Here is a 24,877-nt window from a genome sequence, read left to right on the forward strand (position 1 = left end):
TTTATGGTAGAATCAATGAATATTCACATGGTATATTCCTTCTAATATTTGAATCTTTGCTAAATTTTATGGTGATCTTCTTATTGATATATACTATAAAATTAATAAAATATTATTTTCATAATTTTATGCATCAACCACCATTAGTGGGGCACACACCAATTGGAAAGAGGGGTGGGGCCAGTGCTAGTAAAATAGGTCATGTGGCACAATGAGGTTTGTTTACAACTAGTTTACAAACTCTACCAAAAGCATAGGGTACTAATACTACCCTATCACAATTTTAATTTTTTTTTGTAAACTAGAAAAATTAAATAAAAAAATTGTTATAAAATAATACATGTACTACTTTGGATTATCTATGCACTACTTATGCTAGTGATCATATGGTCATATGTACAATTGAAAGGCATTAATAGTGGGAGGCCAAAAAAATTCCGAGGGTTTGAGGCAAAGTTCTCCAACTTCATTGATTTAACTATCACTTGTAGAGTTATTTAAGCTTTTAGATGAGATGGAAGGGTGTATTTTGACCTGGAGTATTCTATATTACAACTATATTTTGATTTTGGAAACTATCTCCCAATTTCAAACCCTTGTAGATATGATTTCATATGTGTAAAGTGAATGAAACAAAAAGAAAAACCAACTATCTTGGACACTTTAAACTTAATGGTGAGCTCAGATTTGCACCAACAACTTTCAAAATGAATGCACAATATGAAGCCACAAAGAGTAAACCCCTATGAATATGATATTTCTATCAAGTGTTTTTTATTCTCTAGATCATCAGTTAATGCAAAAGAAGAGCATACTCAACTTTTGAGAGATCCACCAAAATTTTCTACTTAGATATCTTGATTAAGACTAATAAGAAGAAATGCCACAAGCTCTAATGCCATGTGTGAGCTAGTATAGAATGTTTTACATCATGCAGGATTTGGTTGATGATTGTAGCCACCCAAGAACTAGAAACTTTTATGAAAGCACAAGAGAATATAGTTATGAAAAAATAATACTATTTTATCAAATAATGCTAATAGTAGATTATTTACAATGAATTGATTGATTGAGATTACAATGGTAACCTTTTAGTTATATAGACAAAGGCGAGACATAAGATTGCATAAGATAATGACATGTATCTTAATCTTATGACTTAAGACATAAAGAAATAAATATCTTATATGTACCTAAAATAAATTGAAGTAGCTAATGTAAATTAAGTAAACGAACTAAATAAAAAATCCTTTTACACTAACACTCCTCCCCTCTTTAAATATAATATCTATTTAAATGCAGCTCTTTTTACTCAATTCTTTTAATTTTTATCATACTTTGGTCACTATAAAAGAAAGCATTGATTAGAGTTGGTAAAGGTGATGTAAGAAACACTCAGTAGTAGGGGCTCGATATTTGTATAGTCCTGTTTTCTATCCCATAATGAAAATGGGAGACCCCTTCCCTATATCCAATGCATTAAAAAACACTGATAATGCTGATTTTAATATTTAAACATCCTTACATTATGGATAACAAAGATTTATTAGGGTTACATACCCAGAAATTATCATCACACTACAAAGGATTACGGTGGGCGGACATAATAATTTTTATAGTCACAATGTAATGGAGAGAGAAAAGAGAGAAGGTTTTAGAGAGACAGGTTAACAGGTTGGGGAACATTGCAGTTGCTGTTCCTCTTCGCCAGAATTCTCATCGACTAACTTATTGGAACGATTGCATTATGGGAAGCTTCATCAACGTTCCCTTGGTTTGCAATATCAACGTCCCCTTCTATTGCATCATGGGAAGCGTCATCAAGTTTACGGATAATGCTGAGAATCCCGCAATGTTCTGCTTTCTCCCATAAAGCTTCAACAATATCATCAAGTCCGGGAGGTACACCGCACAAGCGATGGAATCTAGCTCGCCCCACTGCAAACATTGCCGATTGATGGATAAATGCTACAGTGCCGCAGAGAGTAATTAATAGAAGATTTCCCAAAATCACCCAAGCCAGAATCGTTTCTCTACGTGCCAATGTCGTGTACACTGTAGCCATAAAACCACAAGAGTTGAATCCAAAGCTGAGACAGGTCACGATCAGAAATAAGTAGAGAATTAAATATTTTAATATTTAATTAATTTTTGTTTTCATATAAATGTAATAACCTTTTAATACTGGATTGTCTTTTGATTTTCGATGTAGACATAAATGTGGTGGCTGTTCAGCTTCTTTAAAAGCTTATAAATAAGTCCAATTCGAATCCAATTGAAACGAGTTGGAGAGTTATGGAGTTACAAAGTTATAGGCATACGCTCCTTCACAAGATTGCCTAAATTGTACAGGCTCAGGCAAACAACTCTCTTTTACAGAGTTTGGCCAAATGGGATAAATTCAAGGACACACAACTCTCTTTCACAGAGTTTGTCAAAAATTGTATGGTTCTTACAAATTTTCAATAAAATGATATTTTATATGATTTGCTATGTATTTACAATACCAAAAATTCTACTTTGAGTATTGTCCTCTGAATTGACAAAATAATTGAGATCAGGTCAATAGACTGCTGATGGTCATGAACAACATCTTGTCCTCTGTGGTAAATTCTGAAGTCATCTGCCACATTATACAAACGAAGAGACATAGAAAGAAAGCTATGCAGTCGAAAATAATAAAGAGCTTAAACATAGCGAATTTTATGAGAACAGGGCTCCCTAGAAACTTCCCATCATCAACATCGTCGTGGAAACCACCTGGAACCGTGAACACGTAAAACTCATGGTGGCCAACAATGCCGCCACCACAAGTTCTGAATTGCGTCTTTCATCGAAGGACTTGTTAACCATTTCCCTGGCTCTCTTGTGCTTTTCTTCGCTCACCTCTGGCGCACGGTACATGAATGGCTTGGGATTGGTTTTATAATCTGTGAGCTTTTTTATAATCCTGAAAGATTCGTGGTAATCTGTGACTTCTCTTGCTACATCCATTGGTGTTTTGCCCTCACTATTGAGGGCATGCTTGTTCACTCCAGGCACCTTCAGTAGCATATCCACAATCTTCGCCCAGCAACAATCAAAGCAAAAAGGAAAATTTAGGATAAAAACCACACCTAAATTAATTTTTTAATTATAATTAAAAAGTGTAATTGGGTCAGTTGTTATCTACATGTCATGTATAACTTGAAAGCTTGTCCTTCTCGGAACTGAATAAAGGAAATACCAGCACTGACTCACTCTCGATCTACTTTACAAAGAAACTTATTGCCCATCTACTCATTAAAATTTAATCAGTTATTTTTACCTACGTTTTTCAATATTAAATATTCTATTATGAAATCGCCTGGTTTAATATTAAGGGAAGAGCACCGGTAGCATTCATAGCTAACTTGATTCTAAACGGTTATTGGTACAAAACAAAATTATTAATGATGTTTACACTATAACGACTATTGAAAGGTCACTATGACAATAAGATGGTGGTTATTAGAACTATGACGGCTATTGATACTCTTCCCCTAGCTTGTACCAAAACAAAATTATTAATGATGTTTACACTATAACGACTATTGAAAGGTCACTATGACAATAAGATGGTGGTTATTAGAACTATGACGGCTATTGATACTCTTCCCCTAGCTTTCTAATTTAAAACGCAAAACAAAGAACTTACGGGTTCATTTTTGTTCCTTGCTGCAATGTGTAAAGGCGTGTCTCCTTGAACAATCGGCTGGATGTTAGGCTGGTCCTTGGGCTCCGACAACTCTACCCTTTTAAAAAAGAAATAAACAGCAACTTTCATGTTTGTATCAGGATTACCTTCATTAGTAGGTCGCTTTGTCCAAGGGACATCAGCACATTGGTTGATAAGCTCTTTGAGAATTCCACTGTTTGAGATAACTGCACTTTTTTAACTAAAAATTCAACAATTTTGACTCGATTCAGCTTGACAGCACGATGCAGAACTTTTTTATCTATGGATACCTTTTTCACGGCCAACGGGTCATGATCTATTAAATTCTTTAAAACATCCAGGAATCCAAACTTCACTGCTACACATAGCGGAGTTTCTCCCTTATTATTTGCCAAGCTTAAGTCAGCCTTACCGTCTAACAACAGTGTCACTAGATCCACGCGATATTTCCAGACAGCTAATTGCAAAGCCGTGTCGCCTTGATTGTCCTTTTCGTTGATAAATTCTGGCTTTTCAAATGTTTTTACCAACTCTAAATTCATGAATCAAATAGTTTAGAGTGGAAAACAACTAACGAATAGATTTATTCAAAAATAAAAGTGTGAAAAGAGAATAACCTCGGTCAGCTAATTTTTTCGGATCGAAAACTCTGAGTTTCAGCAGCATTTTGGCATGGGTTATATCGCCACTTTCACAAGCTTCAAAGTAGGCCATTTCAATAGATGCATTCTCCATATTGAAAAGCCTTTCGTCACGTTACCTTAGCCACTGGGTGATTGCATGCACAAGAGATTAGAGCTACCTTAGCCACTGGGCGTGCTGTTTTCCTTTGCCTCTCCTCGATTAATTTTAAAGGTGCTTTCATTAACAACCCAAAACGGTGGCATTAAAATTCATATTGAATGATTTGACCAGGTATATGGTTTAGCTTGTTTACACGCCTGCAACTATTGTAAATGAGTCCCCAACTAACGTATATTCTGGTACTGTCACACCATTGTTGGTTAGATACATGTCTCTGAGTTTTAATTAATTGAAACATGTTAGCAGCTATAGGGCTCTCGTCATTTATGTTAATTCATCTTCAATGGAATGCTGCAGCTCTCCAACCGATGGAGAATGAGTAGCTCAGGGTGCATCGACCATGGGCTACTCGTGGTATAACTGATTTTGACATAAAACAATCACATTGGTGAATGTCTTATTAGAAATTTTTTTGGACCCCACATATTAAGACACTAGCAATCAAACCCTAATGTCATACATTAATAACTATATATGATATGTAACCTATATCATAGGTTTTTTTATGTAAGAATATATCTTACCAAGAATATTTTTAAATGAGCGCTCTCTATATCTATATTCTTACCAATATAAGATATAAAATATGCACTTCTTTCAAGATGGAAATGGAAAGAATGTTTAAGATAGTTTTAATAATTAAAAATTATCGACATCAATCATTATATCTAATAAATATCTAGCTACATCATTAAATGTTGTCTCTTGTTTTTATGTCGTTAGAGTTTAATAATTGTTTAGCAACTTTTATCATATTAATCATGGTTGGGATAAGGTCTTTTGAATAGAGTAACAAAATTTATAAGATTCTTAAAATTATAAATTTGTTTGATCAATATTTCACATGTTTGTAAAAAATATATTAAATTTACCAAACCTTTATTAATTATATATGTATATTTAAAAGCTTGACAAATTAAAAAACATTAAACATAACATATTATTATTACAATGTTCTAAAGTTAAATTAATGACAAGAAATAAAAATTTATTAAAATTAATTTAATTTTTGAATCTAAAAAGACAAAAGAAAAATATGTTCACTAAATAAATTAGAATAATAAATACTTTATTTAAAAAAAGAAACATTTATTAAATCAAAACCTTCACCTTAACGTCAAGAAAACCTCAAATCCTTTTTTTTTCAATATATATTTCTTTTTTAACAATATATTTCACTTATTACATTTCAAAAATGGAGAGCAAGAGCAGTAAATGAGGGGTTAGGGTTTCAAAAGATGGAGATGTTGTAGGCGAAGATGACAACTCGGATGATGGAGGACTTGCTTTAGATCTTCATTGTGGAAGGGTTGCTATCATCTCTGCATCGCCTAGTGTGGAGGGTGAGGTTTTTCTGGTCTTCGTTGGTTGGGAGGCTCTTGGTTTGTGCCCCTATTCTTTTTGGGGGGTTTTGGTCTTTCTCTTTCTATTTCTTCTCTTTGGTGATTCTCCTTGGTAGATGGAAAATTTTTTGTCCTTTGGGTTCTAAGGTTCTTGCCTATATCGTGCTTTATTCTAGTTTGTGGTTGAGCAAGTTCTTTGTCATTTACCTCATTTTGGATTGTTTTCAGGTTACTCGGCTTGGTAGGTCTTCTATTTTCTCTATCTTCTTAGTTGGGAAGATGGGTATGTTGTCCCTTACTCGATCTTTTGCTAGGTGTGCATTTGACATCCCCTATTCCTTTCTGGGCTATGTCTTTGGTTGTGGATGGTGATTGGGGCTCTCATTTTCTATGTTGTGGTGTAGATTTCTTATTACAAGGTATTATCTTTGTTCCCCTACTCCTTGCTGATTTGGCAATATTTCTACTTCGAGATAGGGTCAATTTGTTTGTAGTTGGCTATCCCTTGTTTTTTGGTGCTTTGATATCGACATCACTAGTGCTATCTTTTGCCTTCACCTTATTGGTTTCTTTTATTGGTTAGGTCTGGAGGTATCTTGTGCATCGGGTCTCTTCTATGCAAAATTTATGGATTTGGGATCTAGGAAGGTCCTTTCTATTTTGACCTAAGGTGATATGATGGAGGGCACGAGCTTGGGCTTTTTTTGTCCCTTCCCTTATTCCCTTTTGATGGTTCATGTATGATGTCTTACGTGGCTCTATCTTGTGAAGAAGTAGCTAGCATCTCTACTTTTTTATAGTCAAAATATGGCCAACATGTCTTCTCACAACTTTAATTGGGGATTTTTTTATTTTTGGCTACTCATGTTCTTTTGTTTTCTAGTGTGTTTCCTGCTATTGAAGGCCCTATGAAGGTGGATTTAGCAGTAGTCTTTTTCCTTGTTGCTTCCATGGTTGGATTTAGGGATTCTTCTAAGTTCTTTGTTGTTGTTACTCATATTGAGGTGGTTTGCAACAACAAGGGCTTCTATTCTCTTTTATCCTTGCATGGTGGTCTTATTGAGGTCGACTCTATAAATTTCCTCTTTTAGGAAATTTGTTCAATTGATAGTGGGCTTAGATATGTGGACCTAGATGTTGTGTTTGCAGGGGATCCTTCTTAGATGTTTCTGGACTCCTTGTTGCCTCTTTCTATTTCTATGAACCTTGCCGTTCATAGTGGTTCTACTTGTAAAAGGTTTAAGAGATCCTTACAAAACCTCTTGGTCATTTTTTTCTAGTTCATTCTTTTAGTGCACTTCCTATAATGTAAAATATTTTAAAATTATAAGGTTTAGGGTTCCTTTCAAAACATGGTGTTCTTGTTTCCCTATCGTTGGCTTTGTTTCTTTCCAACCCAAGGCAATTCAAGTCATAGGTTTTAGGGTCCTATGAAACGCCTGCAAATTATGTTCAAGTTGACGTAATTGTCTCTCATTGAATTGCTTCTTTGGTCAAAATATTCTTGTCTTTAAAAAAGTGTCCTTTTTAATTTTTGGTCATTTCACTTCTTGTGAGATCCCTATCTTCCACCTGTTGGCTATTATGTAAGGGTTTTGGCCCTTTACTAGAATTATCAAATCATTCATTTCCTTTGCTTGTGGTATGCTTGGACCCTTTTCTTATCTTGTTGAATTTTTAGTGGAAGGGAAGCAGTGGAATTCTCCTAGAGCTTATCAACCAACCTATTGAAGGCTCTCACACAAAGCTTTCTGGTATTGGAGTCTCTTTCACAAAGCCAACTAATGATGAGGAAATTGTTAACAGCTCGCCAATTGTTGTTGGAGACCCGTCTTTACATATTGCAGCAAAGAACAAAAATGAGCCCATAAGTTTTTCATTTTTGGGGATTTATATTAGGAAGCTAATATTATAGAAGACTAGTTCATGATAGAATTTTTACTATTAGAAGATTTTTTTTTTCTTAATTCTTTTTTTATTTTTTTTATTTTAAAGAAGTTATTTATATGAAAATTATTATTCTAATCTTAATAGAAAAGAAAGGTGGAATTTAAGTTTAATTATACACCTTCTATTTAATCTGTTCTAACCTAATCTTCACTTTTTTCCTCCTTTAATTGGTTTCCTCTAGCTTATCTCCCTTCCTCCTCCTTTTCATTTCCTTTGCTTGTGGTATGCTTCCCCTTTGCTTATCTTGTAAGCCACAACTAATCATTAGTGAACCAAATCACTAAATAGGGTGGAGTAGTAAATGGGTGGTGCCAATTTTAATTTTTAGCTGATTCGTGAAATTTTTTATCGTAGTATCAAATTCTAATAAGTAGAGAAATGAAAGTAGTATTTTTGAGTGCTTGACATTCAACTCAAGAGGGTGTTGAAAAATAAGTCATACGTAAGTCAGAGATGAACTAGTCACCAAATAGGTTGGTAGTATAGTAGTAGAACATTTTAATCCTATGTTTGACTTCCAATTGATCTATGAAAAAGCTTAAATTTTTTTTTTAAGTATTATTAATAATCATTTGACCAAAGGTTGATTAGTCCTCATTTTGATTATCTTTGAAATAACAACCCATTTTTTTCTTTGTAAAAATGTTTGACCTTGTCAAAAACCTTTTTCTGTTTGGTTGTTGCTTATTTTTCTTGGTTCTGATTGTTGTTGGGTGTAGATAGTGGATTTTTTTGTAGAAGGTGCCTGAGCTGAACATACATGCCCTCAATAGTGAGGGAAAAATGCCGCTGGATGATCAGAAGCAAAGTTGAAATATTGAAAACAAAATATTTTCATATTTTTTTCTAGTCTTTCTATGTGTTAGTAATTGGTGTTTTTGAAGGCCTTCGGGGCATTTTCAGCCCTTGAAACTTTGGCCTGTCCTTTAGAACGTTGGCGTAGGAAATTTCTTTTAGACTTCGCCTCCAACTCTTGGAGACCTTTCCAACAAGTTAAACAGCTCATGATTTCGAGTCTGGAGTAGAAAGTTATGTCTAGTTGAAGTTAGGACAAAATTTAATATAGTTTTTTTAAAAATTTCGTAGTATTGGATTTATTATGTAAATAAACAAATATGGCTCTTGGGTTTTCATTCTCAAGGGGTTCTGGTGACCCTTGGAATCTCATGAACTGATATATGTTGGATTTTCAAATTGAATAGATTACTTTTTCGCTTGCTTCAATTCTGTGTTTACCTTGTTCATGTTCTCACCTTGTGTGCAAAGATTTTCTTTGAACACATTTGGGTTCATTTTGGTTTGTTGAATACCATTATTTCAGATAGGGACAACAACTTTCTTAGTAAGTTTTGTTCTACATTATGGGAAAAGATGGACACAAAATTAACAAAGTCTACTGCTTTCCATCCTCAAACAGATGGCCAAATAGAGGTAGTGATTCGAATGATCATTCACATCCTACGTATGTATCACTCAAAACATCCTCGCACATGGGATGAAAGTCTTCCATATGTTCAGCATAGCTACAATAGGGCAATTCACAGTTTGACTGGTCATAGCCCATTCAAGGTTTGTCTTGGTTATCAACCACTTGCACCCATGGATGTTGCCATACCACTTATTCAACCTGATCTGGTTCCACATATTGGTAAGGAGGAAGATAAGGCAACCCAGTTTATTGATAGAATTCATCATCTGCAACAACAAGTTCATGAAATCTTGGAACATAACAATAAGAAATATAAGGACAGACATGATTAGCACCATACTCCTCATATTTTGCAAGTTGGGGACAAGGTGTGGTTGCATATCCAGAAGGAACAATTGCAGGGTGCCAATAGGAAGCTTTGTCCTCTGCGTTATAGACCATACACAATCATCAAACAAGTTGGTGATAATGCTTTTGAGCTTAACTTACCCCCATTTCTGGGTCTTCATCTAGTCTTCAATGTGGAACTCTTGAAGCCATATTTTCCTCCACTATTAGATGTTGCGGAAACAATTTCCACTACTGAATTGAATCCAGATGCAGCTTCTCCATTCCAATATGATCAGATTGTGGACACCATGGTGAAAACACTCAAACAATAGTAGATCAATCTGTACAAAGCAGTTCGAGCAAGGCAGATTGCTCAACAAGGAAAGTGGTTTACCAGGGAGCAGCTCCAGCTCCGTTTTCCTCATCTCATTCAGAGTGTTGATGCAATGGGGCCCATTGCTTTTCAAGGGGGAAGTAATGATCAGAAGCAAAGTTGAAATATTGAAAAAAAATATTTTCATATTTTTTTCTAGTGTCTCTATGTGTCAGTAATTGGCATTTCTGAAGGCCTTCGGGGCATTTTCAGCCCTTGAAACTTTGGCCTTTCCCTTAGAACATTGTCGTAGGCAAGTTCTTTTAGGACTTCACCTCCAACTCTTGGAGACCTTTCCAACGAGTTAAATGGCTCACGATTTCGAGTCCAGGGTAGAAAGTTATGTCTAGTTAAAGTTAGGACAAAATTTCTTATAGTTTTTTTGAAAATTTCATAGTTTTGGATTTTATTATGTAAATAAACAAATATGACTCTTGGGTTTCGATTCTCAAGGGGTTTTGGTGACCCTTTGAATCTCATGAACTGATATATGTTGGATTTTCGAATTGAATAGATTACTTTTTGGCTTGCTTCAATTTTGTGTCAACCTTGTTCATGTAAACAAAGCCACAATACCACAGGTTCTCACCTAGGTGTTGTCATCCGAATTCATAATTCGAATCACTGGATGTTGCAAGAGAAGTCATAGAGTACCTCGAATCTTTCAGAATTATAAAAAGGCTCACAAATTATCCACACAATTTCACACCATTCATGTACTGTGCGCCAGAGGTGAAGCAAGAAAAGCTTAAGAGAGCCATGGAAAGGTAAACAAATCATTCGAAGAGAGACGGAATGCAGAACTGGTGGTGGTAACATTGTTGAAGCCATATGGGAACAAGCAGAACGTCGTAGGATTCTCAACATTATCCGTAAAATTGATGATGATGAGATAGAAGGGGATGCTGGTGAAGCTTCCAAGAAAGCAGGCGAAGATGAACATGAACATGGCTACAGCTACTCCTGCTCTTCATCCCCGTACCTCCGCAACGTTCCCCAATCTGTTTAGCTCTCACTCTACAACCTCAAAATGGCATGTAGGTGTAGGTTTGTATTTTACTAGCATATTATTGTACTGGTCTATATGGCTTTGTTTAGTTCATGGTATATCTATATAGTATTGTAGGTCTTATGGCGCTATTATATTTTCATGGTATTATGTATAATATTATTGTTTTATTGAAATATATAGATATATATATTTTGTATGTATTTGTGATTTAAATGATTTAAACATTTTTAAAGGTTTGAATGATAAGGTTTGAGGTTATTCATAATGAGAATTATCATCTAAATATGAGGAATACGAAATTTGAAATTGTTTTTATTATTAATAGTGATCAAAATATCTTTTATTTTCCATCGATTTATACATTTAAAGCTTCTAATATTTTGTACAAGACAAAGTACAAACCATTACGAACACGTGTACATTTTATGCCCTCTCCATATTTCTTAATTGAGGCAATAATATTTTTACATGGAATTTGGATGATGATACATGTATGCAATTGTCAAAAGAGTTTATTGATAATCATAAAAGAAGATATGTTTTTAAACTTAAAAAGTCATTACATGTAGATTAAAGTACTCACTAACGAAATAGTACATGAAGTTTGATTCTTTCATGGTAAGCCAAAATTTTACAAGAGTGTGTATGACCATTTTGTTAACTTCAAAAGTTTGAAAAAAATGTTTATTTATTGTTTTGGTGGTGTATGTTGACAATATGTTCATAGCAAACAAAATCACGGATGAGATCAAGTTACAAGATCAATTGGCGAGGACATTTCATAGAAAGGATCTAGAAGTAGAAAAATAAATTTTGAGGATGAAAATCTATAAAGATAAAAAATCTGGTAAGATTAGGTCATCACAATAGAAATATGTGAAGAAGATTTTTATAATATTCAATATGAATAATATTAAATTAATAAATATGTCTTTGGCACATTGCAATCAATCTTATGGTTCCCTACGTAGGTTTTCAACTATCCTTTGCTCTATATTCCTGTAAAAATGATCCGCATTTAATTTCCAACCGTGCTATTATTCTACAGCACGTGCAACGAATTATAAAGGATTACTCAGCTATATATTAATTTTCATGAAAAAATATGTATATAAACAATCAGTTATAAATGTGAATTCTTTGATGTCATATGTTTTCTTCCATGCTTGATCATTCACCGTTTCCAGATCTAAATACTTTTTAAACTAGGTTGTAATGTCCACTAGTGCATTACGTCTCTGTGTAAAGTAATTATCGATGCATCAGGCTTTGTATTTGTATTTTGATTTTGTTTGCAATCGTTTACTCAAACGCACGCACATTATCTTTTAAAATTCATAGTCTAGATCCATAGAAATGTATAAGTAGTTCTTTCACAATTGTTACTTGAATGCACTATCTATTCTAGGTGTGGTATAAATATGGATACAGCAGACAATGTTTTGTTCATTAGAGCATTTCAGAGTTTTACTTTGACGCAAGAGACTACGGATGCATCCCATTTTAAACTTTGTTCTCTACCCCAATTCATCTAGATGAATATATGACGCAGGGGCATAGCAGTCTCACAAGCATGCATTATGTCATTTTTTGGTTTTAGGTTGTTTGGGTGTTTTTAGTAAAATAAGGTCTTTTTAAGACCATTTTGGAAAGTTTTAAGTTCATTGGTCAAAAATTGTAAAAGTTGTCATGTTGCTCAAAAAATTTGTCAAGCAACTTTCCAAAAGTTGTCGAAAAATTGTTTTTGTTAACAAATTGGTTGATTGAATGGTCTGGAGAAGTTGTGGAATGATGAAACGTGTATAAATATGTCCTCCAACTCGAATTCCAAGGTTGGAGAGGGTTTGAATAGAAAAAGGCTTCTTTTGCACATTTTTTACCTTGAATTTCTGTATGTAATAGTCTACTTTTTCAATTGGTACAGCCTTTTACGGATTGGTACGGGCTTGAAACTTAAATAGATAAAAATATAATTTAATTTCAGATGTTTTTCATTCTTACCAGTCCTAAAGATAAGGTCGTTTGATTGATCTAATAAGCCAATCTTCTTAGGAGCCCTTTTCAGAAACTAGGGTTTCCAGTTTTTGAAAAAACTCCATAACTTTTATTTCCACCGTTGGATCTTGATGAAAACTTGAAAGAAAAGTCAATATCTAGTTTATATTCAATTTCACCAAAGGATTGGATTATTTATTTGTTTTGTGAAAGTTATTAATGGTTGTTCTTTGCATTTCACAGTGGAATAGTCTTAAAAACCTAGTTTCATGAGGGTTTGTTGAATCAATGTTTTATTTTGGATGTTCTCAAGTTAAAAATTGTTTGAATATAATCCTAACATGTTGTAGAAGATGTGTGATGCCTGCCTTTGGATGGATTGAAATAAGGTCAATAAAAAATGCTCTTTATGGATCTAAAGAGAAGTTTGTCATTTGAGCAATTTGAAAGTCTTACAAAAATGCATTATATTGGTATGATTTGAAGGTGTTTGTTGTCATTTTATCAAAATGCATTATAAAAGGGTTGAAAATTCCAAGACCTCATGCTTGTGTTTGGTGAATGCTCATCAAGTTCCCTGAGCAAATTCATTAAGAAGAACTAGTCATGGTCCTAGATTGAAACTATGCTTGTAATGGGTCAAGATTGGCTGTGAAAGTTTTTTTTTGTTCTCTACATCAAGATAGAATATGGTTTCGGAGAAATTAAATTTGGTTTTGTAATAGTTAAATCAAATCATGTGGGTTTTAATCTAATGCTAACTTCAATTTCATATCTCGTTTGTGGCAAGTCGGAACTTTGGATGAACTGGAATGAAGTTTTCTTTAATTAGAGAGTAGTTTCTCTACTTAGAGAAAATGCAAATTCACAAAATTATAAAAATTTGAGTCCCAATTAGTTGTTTTAGTCAATAGCCTGGTCTTTTCCAAACTAACAACAAACAAACTATTTTCTTCAAATGTGAAGGCAAACTGCTAACAAACAGCTGGAGAAATTTCTGAAACTGCTAACAAACAGCTGGAGAAATTTCTTATTGAATTAGCGATTTTCATGTGAATTTTAGAGGTACAGTTCCCTCTTATGATGTGATTTAGATTTCTGGATATGCTTTTAACCAAAAAATAAGAAAGGTAAAATAATATCTGTACATAGACATGACACAAATTCGATTATAGATTTAGAAACAATGAGGACAAAGACGAGTGACAAAAAGATCATCTACTCAACACCCACAATGGACAGATGAAGAAAAGATTAAATTATTTTTTTCAAATATATGAATAAAATAAAACTCATAGATTCTACAATTATATATGTATAATCTAATAGAAGAAGAAAATAACAAAGGAAAATTGCAAAAACTCAAAGGCAATCTATAGTCAAAGGAAATGCATATAAACACAAAGATTCAACATATATCTCCTCCTCTCCTTTGAAATAAAAAAAAATGGGTCAAAGACCATTCAGCCCTTGGTTATGTTTGAAACAGAAAAATATTATCACTCTCCCGTCTACAAAGTTGAAATATCCTCTCTGAACCAATCCTCTCTGAACCAACTGATTAGCAAACAATAACAACAAAAAGAAGAAAACACCAATATCTTTATTGAAGCTTAATTAAAAATTACATAGAGGCTGTATATATAAAGAATTTGCAGTCTAGAAGAATAAATAATAACTGCAGTTCTAAATATATTCCTAGCTTTGCATGGAAAGCCACTAAGGCTCTCAAACTAAAAAAAACAAACTACTCCCTAAATTAAGAATACAATAAGTGCATGCACAACATGCTTTATTTACTAACAACAAACTCATGCAAAAAGCAAAACTAAAAATAGTCCTAAGGATACATGCATGCTGGAGTACATGCTTTATTTGCATGAATAAACAAAAAAAAACTATTAACTAAAAATAGCTTATGCATGGTGATGAATGGATAGCTTCATGTCCAAACTGGAGTTGCATGGAACTGCATGCTAGAGAAGCATCACTTATCAACATACTTCCCCTTGATGCTGAGAGGGATGACAATCTTATCTCGTAGTGCTATAAACTGAGCTTTTGCAACCGCTTTGGTGAATATATCTGCTAGCTGATCCTGGGTGTTGATGTGCTTCAATTTGACATCCTTCTTTTGCACCAAATCTCGTATGAAGTGATATTTCAAATCAAAATGCTTAGTTCTGCTGTGATGAACCGGATTCTTAGCTAACTTGATGGCACTCACATTGTCACAATAAATTAATGTAGGCTGAATTTGTTTTTCTCCAATTTCTTCCAAAACTTTTCTGAGCCAAAGAGCTTGTGTACCTGCTGAGGTAATTGCAACATACTCCGCTTCTGTAGATGAGAGGGCAACAATACTTTTCTTTTTTGAGCTCCAGGTAATTAAACCAGAACCAAAAGAAAAATAATTTCCAGATGTAGATTTACGGTCATCCATACTACCTCCCCAATCTGAATCACTAAAACCTACTAGATTGAACTTTTCAAAAGGGTAGTAATGAATACCAAAACTTAAATTCCCTTTCACATACCTCAAAATCCTCTTGGCTGCCTTCATATGTATTTCAGATGGATTTGTCATATACCTTGAAACAAGTGAAACTGAATAGGCAATATCAGGCCTCGTGTGGATTAGAAACATCAAGCTCCCCACAATACTTCTGTAAGTTGTCTCATCAACTAAATCAGCACCATCATCTCTACATAACAAATCTCCATGAGCACTTGGAGTGGAGGTAGGGTTACAATCAGTCATATTAAATTTCTTCAGCATATCCTGTGCATACTTTGTTTGATAAATGAAAATATCATCTTTACTTTGATAAACCTCCATTCCTAGAAAATATTTCATTAGACCAAGATCTTTCATCTCAAATTCTTTCATCATAGCAGCTTTGAATTCATCTTTCATCTTAGAACTACTACCCATATACAAAAGATCATCAACATACAAACTTATGATGAGAATATAGGTACCTTCTTGTTTGTAGTAAAGGGTAGGATCACTCTTACTTCTCTGGAAGCCATTCTCCTGAAAATATCCATCAATCCTGGCATACCACGCTCTTGGTGCTTACTTGAGGCCATACAAAGCCTTCTTCAACTTGTAGACATAATTATCTTTTCCTTCCACTTCAAAACCTTGTGGCTGCTCCACATACACTTCCTCTTCTAAGTACCCATTCAAGAAGGCACTTTTCATGTCCATATGATGTATGCTCCACTTCTTCTGAGCTGCTAATGAAATCAACATTCTTATGGTCTCTTGTCTTGCTACTGGTGCAAATGTCTCTTCATAATCAATTCCATACTTTTGTGTGAAGCCTTTAGCAACTAATCTCGCTTTGTGTCTTTCAACACTCCCATCACTGTTAAATTTGGTCTTGTAGACCCGTTTGGTGCCAATCCTTTTTTTGTCATGTGGAAGTTTTGTTAACTCCCAAGTATCATTCTTGTGAATGGAATCCATCTCTTCTTCCATGGCTTTCACCCAAACCTCATTAGTACATGCATCTTCAAAACATGATGGTTCAAAATCAGCCTTGGCTAATAAAGCAAAATTCACTGTTTCACCTACTGGGTTTTCTTCATGTACTTGATTTCCACTCCTCTGTTAGATATCACTCAATCTCCTTACTTTCCTTGTAGAACTTGGAGAAGAAGCTGGACTTGAACTTGGTACTAAAGAACTTGATGAAGGGTTGCTTGGTGGAGTTAATCCACTAGATATAGAAACATTAGTTGGCTGCTCATGATCAATATCAGCAATTATATCATCATTCAAAATAGGTTTTGGCTTCTCAACATGGCCTTTTTTATGACCATAAACTCCCCCTTCATCAAAAATCACATCTCTTGAGACAATAAGCTTGTTAGTGAGGGGATTATACAATCTATAAGCCTTGCTTTTCTCACTATACCCAATAAAAATACATGACTCACTCTTTGCATCTAACTTCTATCTATTCTGATCCGGTACATGCACATAAGCCAAACAACCAAAAACTTTGAAATGATTAACATTAGGCCTTTTACCATACCAAGCTTCATAAGGAGTCATCTTTTCTAGTGTACTAGTGGGGCTACGGTTGAGGATGTACACCGCTGTAGCAACTCCATCTCCCCAATAAAAATTGCTCAATCCCTTGGTTTGTAACATGCACCTTGCCATTTCAACCACAGTACGATTCTTCCTTTCAGCTACTCCATTCTGTTGAGGTGTGTATGCAGTAGTAAGTTGCCTCTTGATGCCATTAAAATCACAATAATTTTGGAAAGCCTTTGAGCAAAATTCTCCTCCACGATCAGTCCTTAAACATTTGATCTTGCACCCTTTCTCATTTTCCACAAGGGCTTTAAACTTCTTGAATGTATCCAAGGCTTCATCTTTGGCCTTCAAAAAATATACCCAACAATTTCGTGAGTAATCATCAATAAAAGTGATGAAATATGATGACTTACCCAAACTCTTAGTCTACATAGGACCACATATATCTGAATGAACAAGCTGAAGTGGGTGATGAGCCCTCCATACATTTCCCTTTGGAAACTTTTCTCTTGCATGCTTTCCTTTAGCACAACCTTCACAAACCTCCTTGTGTTCCTCAACCTTGGGCAAACCAGAAACTAATGCATGTGAGGTTAGAAACTTCAAACTATGAAAATTTAAATGCCCATACCTGAGATGCCATAACCAACTTGAATCCTCATAAGCCATATTTGCCAAACTGTTGTTATGTTCACCAAACCTCAAAGGGAACATCCTATTTCTTGTCATAGGAACAACAGTGATCACCCTATTATCCTTATTCTTATCATAGATAGTATAGGTCTTATTCTCAAAGACTACTTTATAATTTTTCTCACATAGCTGCCCAACACTTAACAAATTGTGCTTCAATTGTGGAGTATAATAAATATCATGAATACTCTTTATACCTTATTTTGTTTGGACCTCCATAGCTCCTTTTGCAGCAACCTCTAATGATTTATCATCACCAAGCTGGATCTTGGATTTGAAACTTCCATCCTTTGTTGAGAACAACTTCTCATTCCCTGTCATATGGTTAGAGCATCCAGAATCTAGGTACCAAACATCTTTACTAGTATTTTCACCCTTGGCATAAGATAAAAATAAGTGATCGGGAGGATTGTCACTACTTTCTTGAGCATAGTTAGCACTTTTACCTTCTTTCAATCTGCATTCTCTTTCAAAGTGGCCATACCTATTACAATGGTAACATTGAACATTTCTCTTATCAAATCTACCTCTACCTCTTCCTCTGAAACCACCACTTCCTCTTGAGCCACTTCTTCCTCTACCTCTTGAAGAATTTTGGCTTTGCCCTTTACCTTGGTCTTGATTGATTTTGGCACTACTGCTGCTTGCATCTTCATTTTTTGTGATTAGCAATTTAGAGGAAAATGCTTTCTCTACACCTTCAAAAGAATCTTTCAATCTTTCTTCATGAGACATCAGGGATCCAACCAGTTGATCAAACTGTAGTTTTGTCAAATCCTTGCTTTCTTCTATGATTATTGCTACATGATTCCATCTGGGTGTCAAAGATCTCAACACCTTTTTTATCAAAACTTCATTGCTTACAATTTCTCCAAGTGTAGCCATTTTATTGACCACATCTTTGACTCTGACACAATAATCACTTATACTTTCAGCTTCTTGCATCTTCAAATTCTCAAACTCTCGCTTCAATGTCTAAAGCTTGACCACTTTAACTTGATCACTACCCTGGTAAGCTTCTTGTAGAGTCTTCCAGGCATCTTTGGTAGTTGTTTCTCCTGATATTCTTGGAAATAAGCTCTTATCAAGAGCTATCTAAATGTGAAACAAAGCTTGAGCATTCTTTTTCCTTGCTTCCTTTCTTGCTGTTCTTTCATTGGCTGTAATGGCATTCCAATCAGTTGGCTCTTCATAACCTGATTCAATAATCTCCCACAAATCTTTTCCAATCAAAAAGGTCAGCATCTTAATGCACCAATAATCATAATCATTCCCATCAAATTCTGGAACGGGCATATGGTTAGAATTCGACATGATTAACTTTGGTGAAATTCCAACAATAAAACTTTAACCCAAAACAATTTTACCTGCTCTGATACCACTTGTAGAATTTTAAACCTGACCTATCCTCTCTGAACCAACTGATTAGCAAACAATAACAACAAAAAGAAGAAAACACCAATATCTTTATTGAAGCTTAATTAAAAATTACATAGAGGCTGTATATATAAAGAATTTGCAGTCTAGAAGAATAAATAATAACTGCAGTTCTAAATATATTCCTAGCTTTGCATGGAAAGCCACTAAGGCTCTCAAACTAAAAAAAACAAACTACTCCCTAAATTAAGAATACAATAAGTGCATGCACAACATGCTTTATTTACTAAAAACAAACTCATGCAAAAAGCAAAACTAAAAATAGTCCTAAGGATTCATGCATGCTGGAGTACATTCTTTATTTGCATGAATAAACAAAAAAAACTATTAACTAAAAATATCTTATGCATGGTGATGAATGGATAGCTTCATGTCCAAACTGGAGTTGCATGGAACTGCATGCTAGAGCAGCATCACTTATCAACAATACTTGCGTTTGAGAGACCGTGACATTCTCCATTTTTCTATTCACATTTTTGAGAACTCCTCTGTATAAACATCTAAAGATGGAGGCGCCATTGGAGAAACTGCGGCAAAAGAGTCATCTGAAGTTTCTAGGATCTTTCTTGATGCTACCTAGGACTCACCTTGCCCTGCTTTACCAAATTTCACTTTACATTTATCAGCACTCAAATGATTAGAAATTGAAGCCATAAAAGAATTGGTTGTGCTTGAATTGGAAATAGATGACAACTACTAGCCTTTTGATATCGATTTCTCAAGAAGAGAATGCCTAGAGGCCAGACCGTTTGTGAAAAGAAGGGCCTCCCTCAAACTTTGGACTATCACCATCAGAACATATATATGTGCCAATAGACCCTTCCTCATAAGCTTCAAATTCAAGTCCTTGCCATTCCACACTATGCGTTCACGGTACCAGCGGCGCCTTTCATCCTCAGTTGTAGCTAATGCAATTATGAATGCAGAACGATCAAATTCTAGCATGAAACGTCTCTTAACATCCTCTTTTATAGGCTTGCAACCAAAACTATCTCTTCTAGAACTCAGGTAACTGAATTTTGTGTAAGTGTAGTAGTGATGTTGCTGCTTCTTCCAGTTTGATCTCATTAGGTGTTTTCATGTAATTGTGCCAATGATGTGCACCATTAGGACGAAGGTGATCTTGAAATCATCCAGTAGCCTTTCCATTGCCATGTGTTAAAAATTAATTTGGATTACCACGAGTTGCCTCGCTATATAGGCCAAAATATTTCTCATAACATGATCATAGTTCTTCTTAAAGATGGCTCCTTTATATCATCCCACTCAATGGCAATCTCATAATTTGGGTAGACCACCATATCACATCATCTGGAACTCAGAAGAAGAGGTATGAGACTGTAGGATATTCTCAAATATTCATTTGAGTAATTATTAGATTTGAAAGCGTATAGCTCATAGCAAAATAGGTGAAAATCTCTAGTTACGTTGGAATGTGAAGTGCAAATTGGATTCTCATCTTGCCGTGGTTGAGTCATCATGGATTCTCATCTAGCAGTGGTTGAGTCACCATGGCCTTCTTAGCTAGTGCACCACTAGGTGCTCGTGTTAGGCGACACACACTCGAATCTTTTGAGACTTACTATAAATAGAAAGTTTTGTTATGGAAATTATTATAAATAGTAATTTCGACATGTATTTTACATGTAGTTGTGTGAGTCATACTTACTATATTTAGTAAGTTGTCTTCAAGTAGGACTCTGCAACTCGATTGTTTTAGGCTGTTTGAAGTAATATTTTGATGTACAATTTTTGAATATTGTTCTCTATAATTCTTAAGAATCAATACGAAAGATAATTTACCTGTGATTTTTTACTGGAATATTTTTACCAGGTTTTTCCACATAGCTATTGTTCTTCTTTGCAATTTTCTACATTTATTATTTTTCTCTTAAATTAACCTATTAAACTGACAAAAATATATTGCCAATATGGATCACACATTTTTAACTTTCTTCACTGGACTTCCGTTTGTGGTTTCAGAACCCAGTTGCTATCCTGACAGAACCAAAATAGATGCCTTTGAAATCTCCATAATCGCACTGACCCATAAAAGGAAACATTTCAAGACCAAAGCGGTTCTAGAAAATATGTCTGGGTCCAATATTTGATTTAGAACTTAATTCAAATGCCAATAACTTTGGTTTCTCTCTTTTAAAATGGTTGTCGGGATTGGCAAATGGTTTTAGAACCAAAGAAGAACATCGATGCTCTTCTTATCTTGCGCACATAAAACATTACGTCGGGCTTTCCGAGAATCATCTAGATGCCACCAATGGGAATGATGTGTCAGACTTCTCAGTGGTTCTGAGAACCATGTTGGGTCCCAACGCTGTTCTAAGAACCACTTCAAAACTTGAAACTAATGACAAGCTTCTAAAGCCTTTTCAACAAATTCATTTTGTTCGACTGCGATTATTTCCCATCGCGAGATGACTTCCTTCAATACTTCTCTGGGATTTCTGTAAAGAAAATCCCATAGCAACATATAACTACTTTGAAGCACTAAAAATATTTTCTTTCTTTGCTCCATTAGACTTCATCATGTCTACATTTAGACTGTCCTCTGTCTTCTCACATCAATTTCACCAATGGTATGAATTGAAACTTAATTTCTTCCTTCCTGCATAATGCTTTCTAGTTAAATGTAAAACATATCACTTCTATAGAGTTTTCTATTGCGCACAGGTTTTCTAAGCAACTATTTGCCTAATGCTTCACAACTGAGCTTGATGACTCTTGTCCACTCCATCGCATTATTGCCTCTAATGACTATTTTAATGCCAAGGCCACATATTTTTTTTTAAAACGGGTTCTCTTGTAACTATTTTATGCTAAACATCTCAACTTTGTTTTTTTTTTACACAAGAGAATACTAATGGCGCTTGTCTACCTATAATGCAATTGGCAGACGAGTGTTGTTCAAGAACTAACTTCGAGCTCGAAAGAAATTAATTGAACCATGTAATTCACCAAAAATAGTTGCTTTGACTATAGCGGGCACCGATGTTAAATTTGGAACTAATTCATAATGTCGGGAGTGCTTTATTGCCATTGTTCTATGGGGAATGTCAGGCTCTGAAGTTAGTTTTAAAACTAAGTAGAACTTAACACAACATATTCGTTCCCTTTTCTCCATAACATGGCAAAAATTTGTTGGCCCCTTTTTTTTGGTAGTTAAGAGAATTGTTGTGGATGTGACTTATGGTTTCAAAACCAATGAGAAGAGTTGTTGCTTCAAAAGTTGACACATATAATGCATCTTCTCCTACCTTTAAGTTATGCATGTGAAATCTGAACTTTTACGTTGCCTCCAGAAATGATTTTTAGTAAACATTTCCATGGCAAGGTTATACAAGTCATTAGGAGAAATTAAGAGAAATTAGAAAACAAATGTAAAGATTAATCTGCTAAAAGGAATTATTTTTCATTGTACAGTTGCAGGGTCTTCAAGTATAAATTGGGCCAATTTTCAAGATGGGTCAACAAGTTGAAAAAAAGAAAAGAAAAGAAAAAATAGAATAATAGAATAACATTCAATAAAACATTAAAATATGTAGTAAAATCTTAACAATATGTAAGCAAAATATCTACGAACAATGTATTAATATTCTTATTGCTTAGAGGAGCTTGCAATCTTCACATAGCTACTGCTATTACAAATTCAGTTTGACTTTCACAGCTACAAAGATATATATAATATCTTCCATATAACAATCGTCCTTAAATTTAGAAAAGAAAAAAGGATTTTCTTTTAAAGAAATAATAATTTTTTATTTTATTTTTCTGAAGGAAAAATTAGTTAAAAAAACCAATAAGATGAGATAAGAGAAGACAAAGTCTACCTTAGCTTCTCTACCAATACTAGTTTCATAAACAGGTTTGCACAATTTTCTTATGTATAAATTTTCTAAAGAGCTACTACTCTACCTCTATGAATAGCTTATTTTACAAAGTGGTATTTGATCACAAAATATTTGGTCCTACTATGATAAGATGGATTTTTGACCAAATTGATGGTACTTTGACTATCATAGAATATATTCACCATGTCTTGTATTTTTTCAAACTCATTTAAAGAGCTCTTTGACTAATATCTTTGCATACATGTGCGATAGTCATACATTGTACCTTAATAGTGGATAAGGTAACCATTCCTCTAATAGTTGACATCCAATTAAAAGGCCATCCTAGAAATGTAAAGGCATGACTTGAATTAGATATCCTTTAGTTTAAATCACCTACAAAATATGAATAAACATAATCGGGAAAATAATCATTAGAATATTGTACACAGAAAATCATTGCAAAAATTATACAGAAGCAAAATTATTACAACAATTAAAAGTGATACAATAATCGCTTGTACTTCTAAGATAGTGAAGTACCCATTTCACTTTTCTCTAATGCTCTCTACATAGATTTTACATGTATCTAATAATAGCACCAAGTACATTTGAAATACCTAGTCTTATACATATCATTGTATACAATAAACTTTTAACTACACTAGCATACATTACATGAGACTTATAATCATTTTTCTTATTTTATTGTTAGGACAAAAGATTGAAGAAAGCTTAAAATAGGTAAGCCAAAGAGATGTTTAATAATTTAATATTATTCATATTGAATATTATGAAGATGTAGGTTGTAGACTACTTTTCTGAAAAAATTTATTGCGTGTCATATCACATTTACTGTAGGATTTTAGAGTTTATTATGGCTCTAGCCAACTTTATCCCAGTAATTGATGCTGGTGGTCGAGTTGTTACGATGGATACTCATGGCGTCCTAGAAAAAATGCCCTCACAAATTTGTTCTGAAAGTGTTTCACGAGGTATGCCCTCACCTGATGTTGTGCTTCCTATTCAAGATTTTGACAATGCCTGTGAGTGGCTTGAAAAATGCACTTTGATAGGATATTTTGTGGGTAGGATCCCTCCTAAAAGCATGCTACATGAAAGGGTTTCCAAAGCCTAGACTCCTCATGGGGTCTAGCTTGATGGCGTTCAAATCCTCACCAAGGATTTTTTTTGTTTCGCTTCTCGGACCCTTCGCATGTTGAGGATATCCTCTCTCATGGGCCATGGACTGTTTAGTCTTCCCTTCTAGTTTTCTAGCGTTGGTCTCGAGACTTTTCGGACTCAGATGAAAAACAGTTGAGAGTCCCGGTCTAGGTTGAGTTTCCTTTTCTTCCTTTGCCTCGTTGAACTTTTAGGCAAACTATTGCTCAATCTGTTGGCAAAGTTGTTTGTCTTGAACCAGACCATTTTTTCAATGCTCACCATTGAAAGAGGGTTTGCGTTGAGGTCGACCTTTCTCGTGACCTCAAAGAAACTGTTGATATTCAAGTGGGTGACAATACCTTCACCCAAAAGGTGCTTTATTTGAATCTTCCCAACACCTATTTTAGGTGTTAGTCAGCAGAGCACAAAATCAAGGATTGTCCTTTGGCTTTACCAAAGGAAAAATCCCCTATTAAGGAGATCGACTCTTGACCTATGGAGGGAGAAAAAAAGGATGAATGGACCATTGTAGTTCGCAAAGGCAAGAACTCTGCGGCTTCTACCCAAAAGCAACCCGTTTGTTCAAGTTCTCAGCTAACAGCGAAGACTCCTCCATAGGTATTGTCTACCCAGATGGTCTCTATGTCGTTCGCTTCAGTTTCAAACCTTGTCCAGAAGGGGAAGGATTCTTATAAGGGTGCCTCTCAACCCCTTTGGGTCCACACTCCTCAGGTTGTGTCTGCGATTTCTT

The 24,877-nt window shown here is 34.7% G+C and overlaps 1 protein-coding gene and 1 pseudogene across 1 annotated transcript; both read right to left on the reverse strand.

Annotated features, from left to right (window-relative positions):
- Positions 1–1,479: 1,479 nt before the first annotated feature.
- On the reverse strand, positions 1,480–4,504 carry LOC131027031 (uncharacterized). Its single transcript, XM_059213220.1, has 3 exons — positions 4,315–4,504; positions 3,823–4,229; positions 1,480–3,063 (listed from the first exon to the last, which is right to left on the reverse strand). Exons 1-3 carry the CDS (start codon positions 4,430–4,432, stop codon positions 2,722–2,724), a joined length of 867 nt encoding a protein of 288 aa, XP_059069203.1. The 5' UTR covers positions 4,433–4,504; the 3' UTR covers positions 1,480–2,721.
- Positions 4,505–19,585: 15,081 nt separating this feature from the next.
- LOC131859212 (glycosyltransferase-like KOBITO 1) lies at positions 19,586–20,418 on the reverse strand (annotated as a pseudogene).
- Positions 20,419–24,877: the final 4,459 nt, after the last annotated feature.

The sequence above is a fragment of the Cryptomeria japonica genome, chromosome 10 (genome assembly GCF_030272615.1).
Source record: "Cryptomeria japonica chromosome 10, Sugi_1.0, whole genome shotgun sequence".
NCBI lineage: Eukaryota > Viridiplantae > Streptophyta > Pinopsida > Cupressales > Cupressaceae > Cryptomeria > Cryptomeria japonica.

What these genes read in the sequence shown, in the direction of transcription:
- LOC131027031 (XM_059213220.1), bottom strand. Translation starts at nt 4,432, where the DNA reads ATGGAGAATGCATCTATTGAAATGGCCTACTTTGAAGCTTGTGAAAGT. An exon ending in GAAAAAATTAGCTGACCGAG is followed by an intron (nt 4,230 to 4,314) that starts GTTATTCTCTTT and finishes TCATGAATTTAG; the next exon opens with AGTTGGTAAAAACATTTGAA. An exon ending in AAAGCGACCTACTAATGAAG is followed by an intron (nt 3,064 to 3,822) that starts GTAATCCTGATA and finishes TGCTGGGCGAAG; the next exon opens with ATTGTGGATATGCTACTGAA.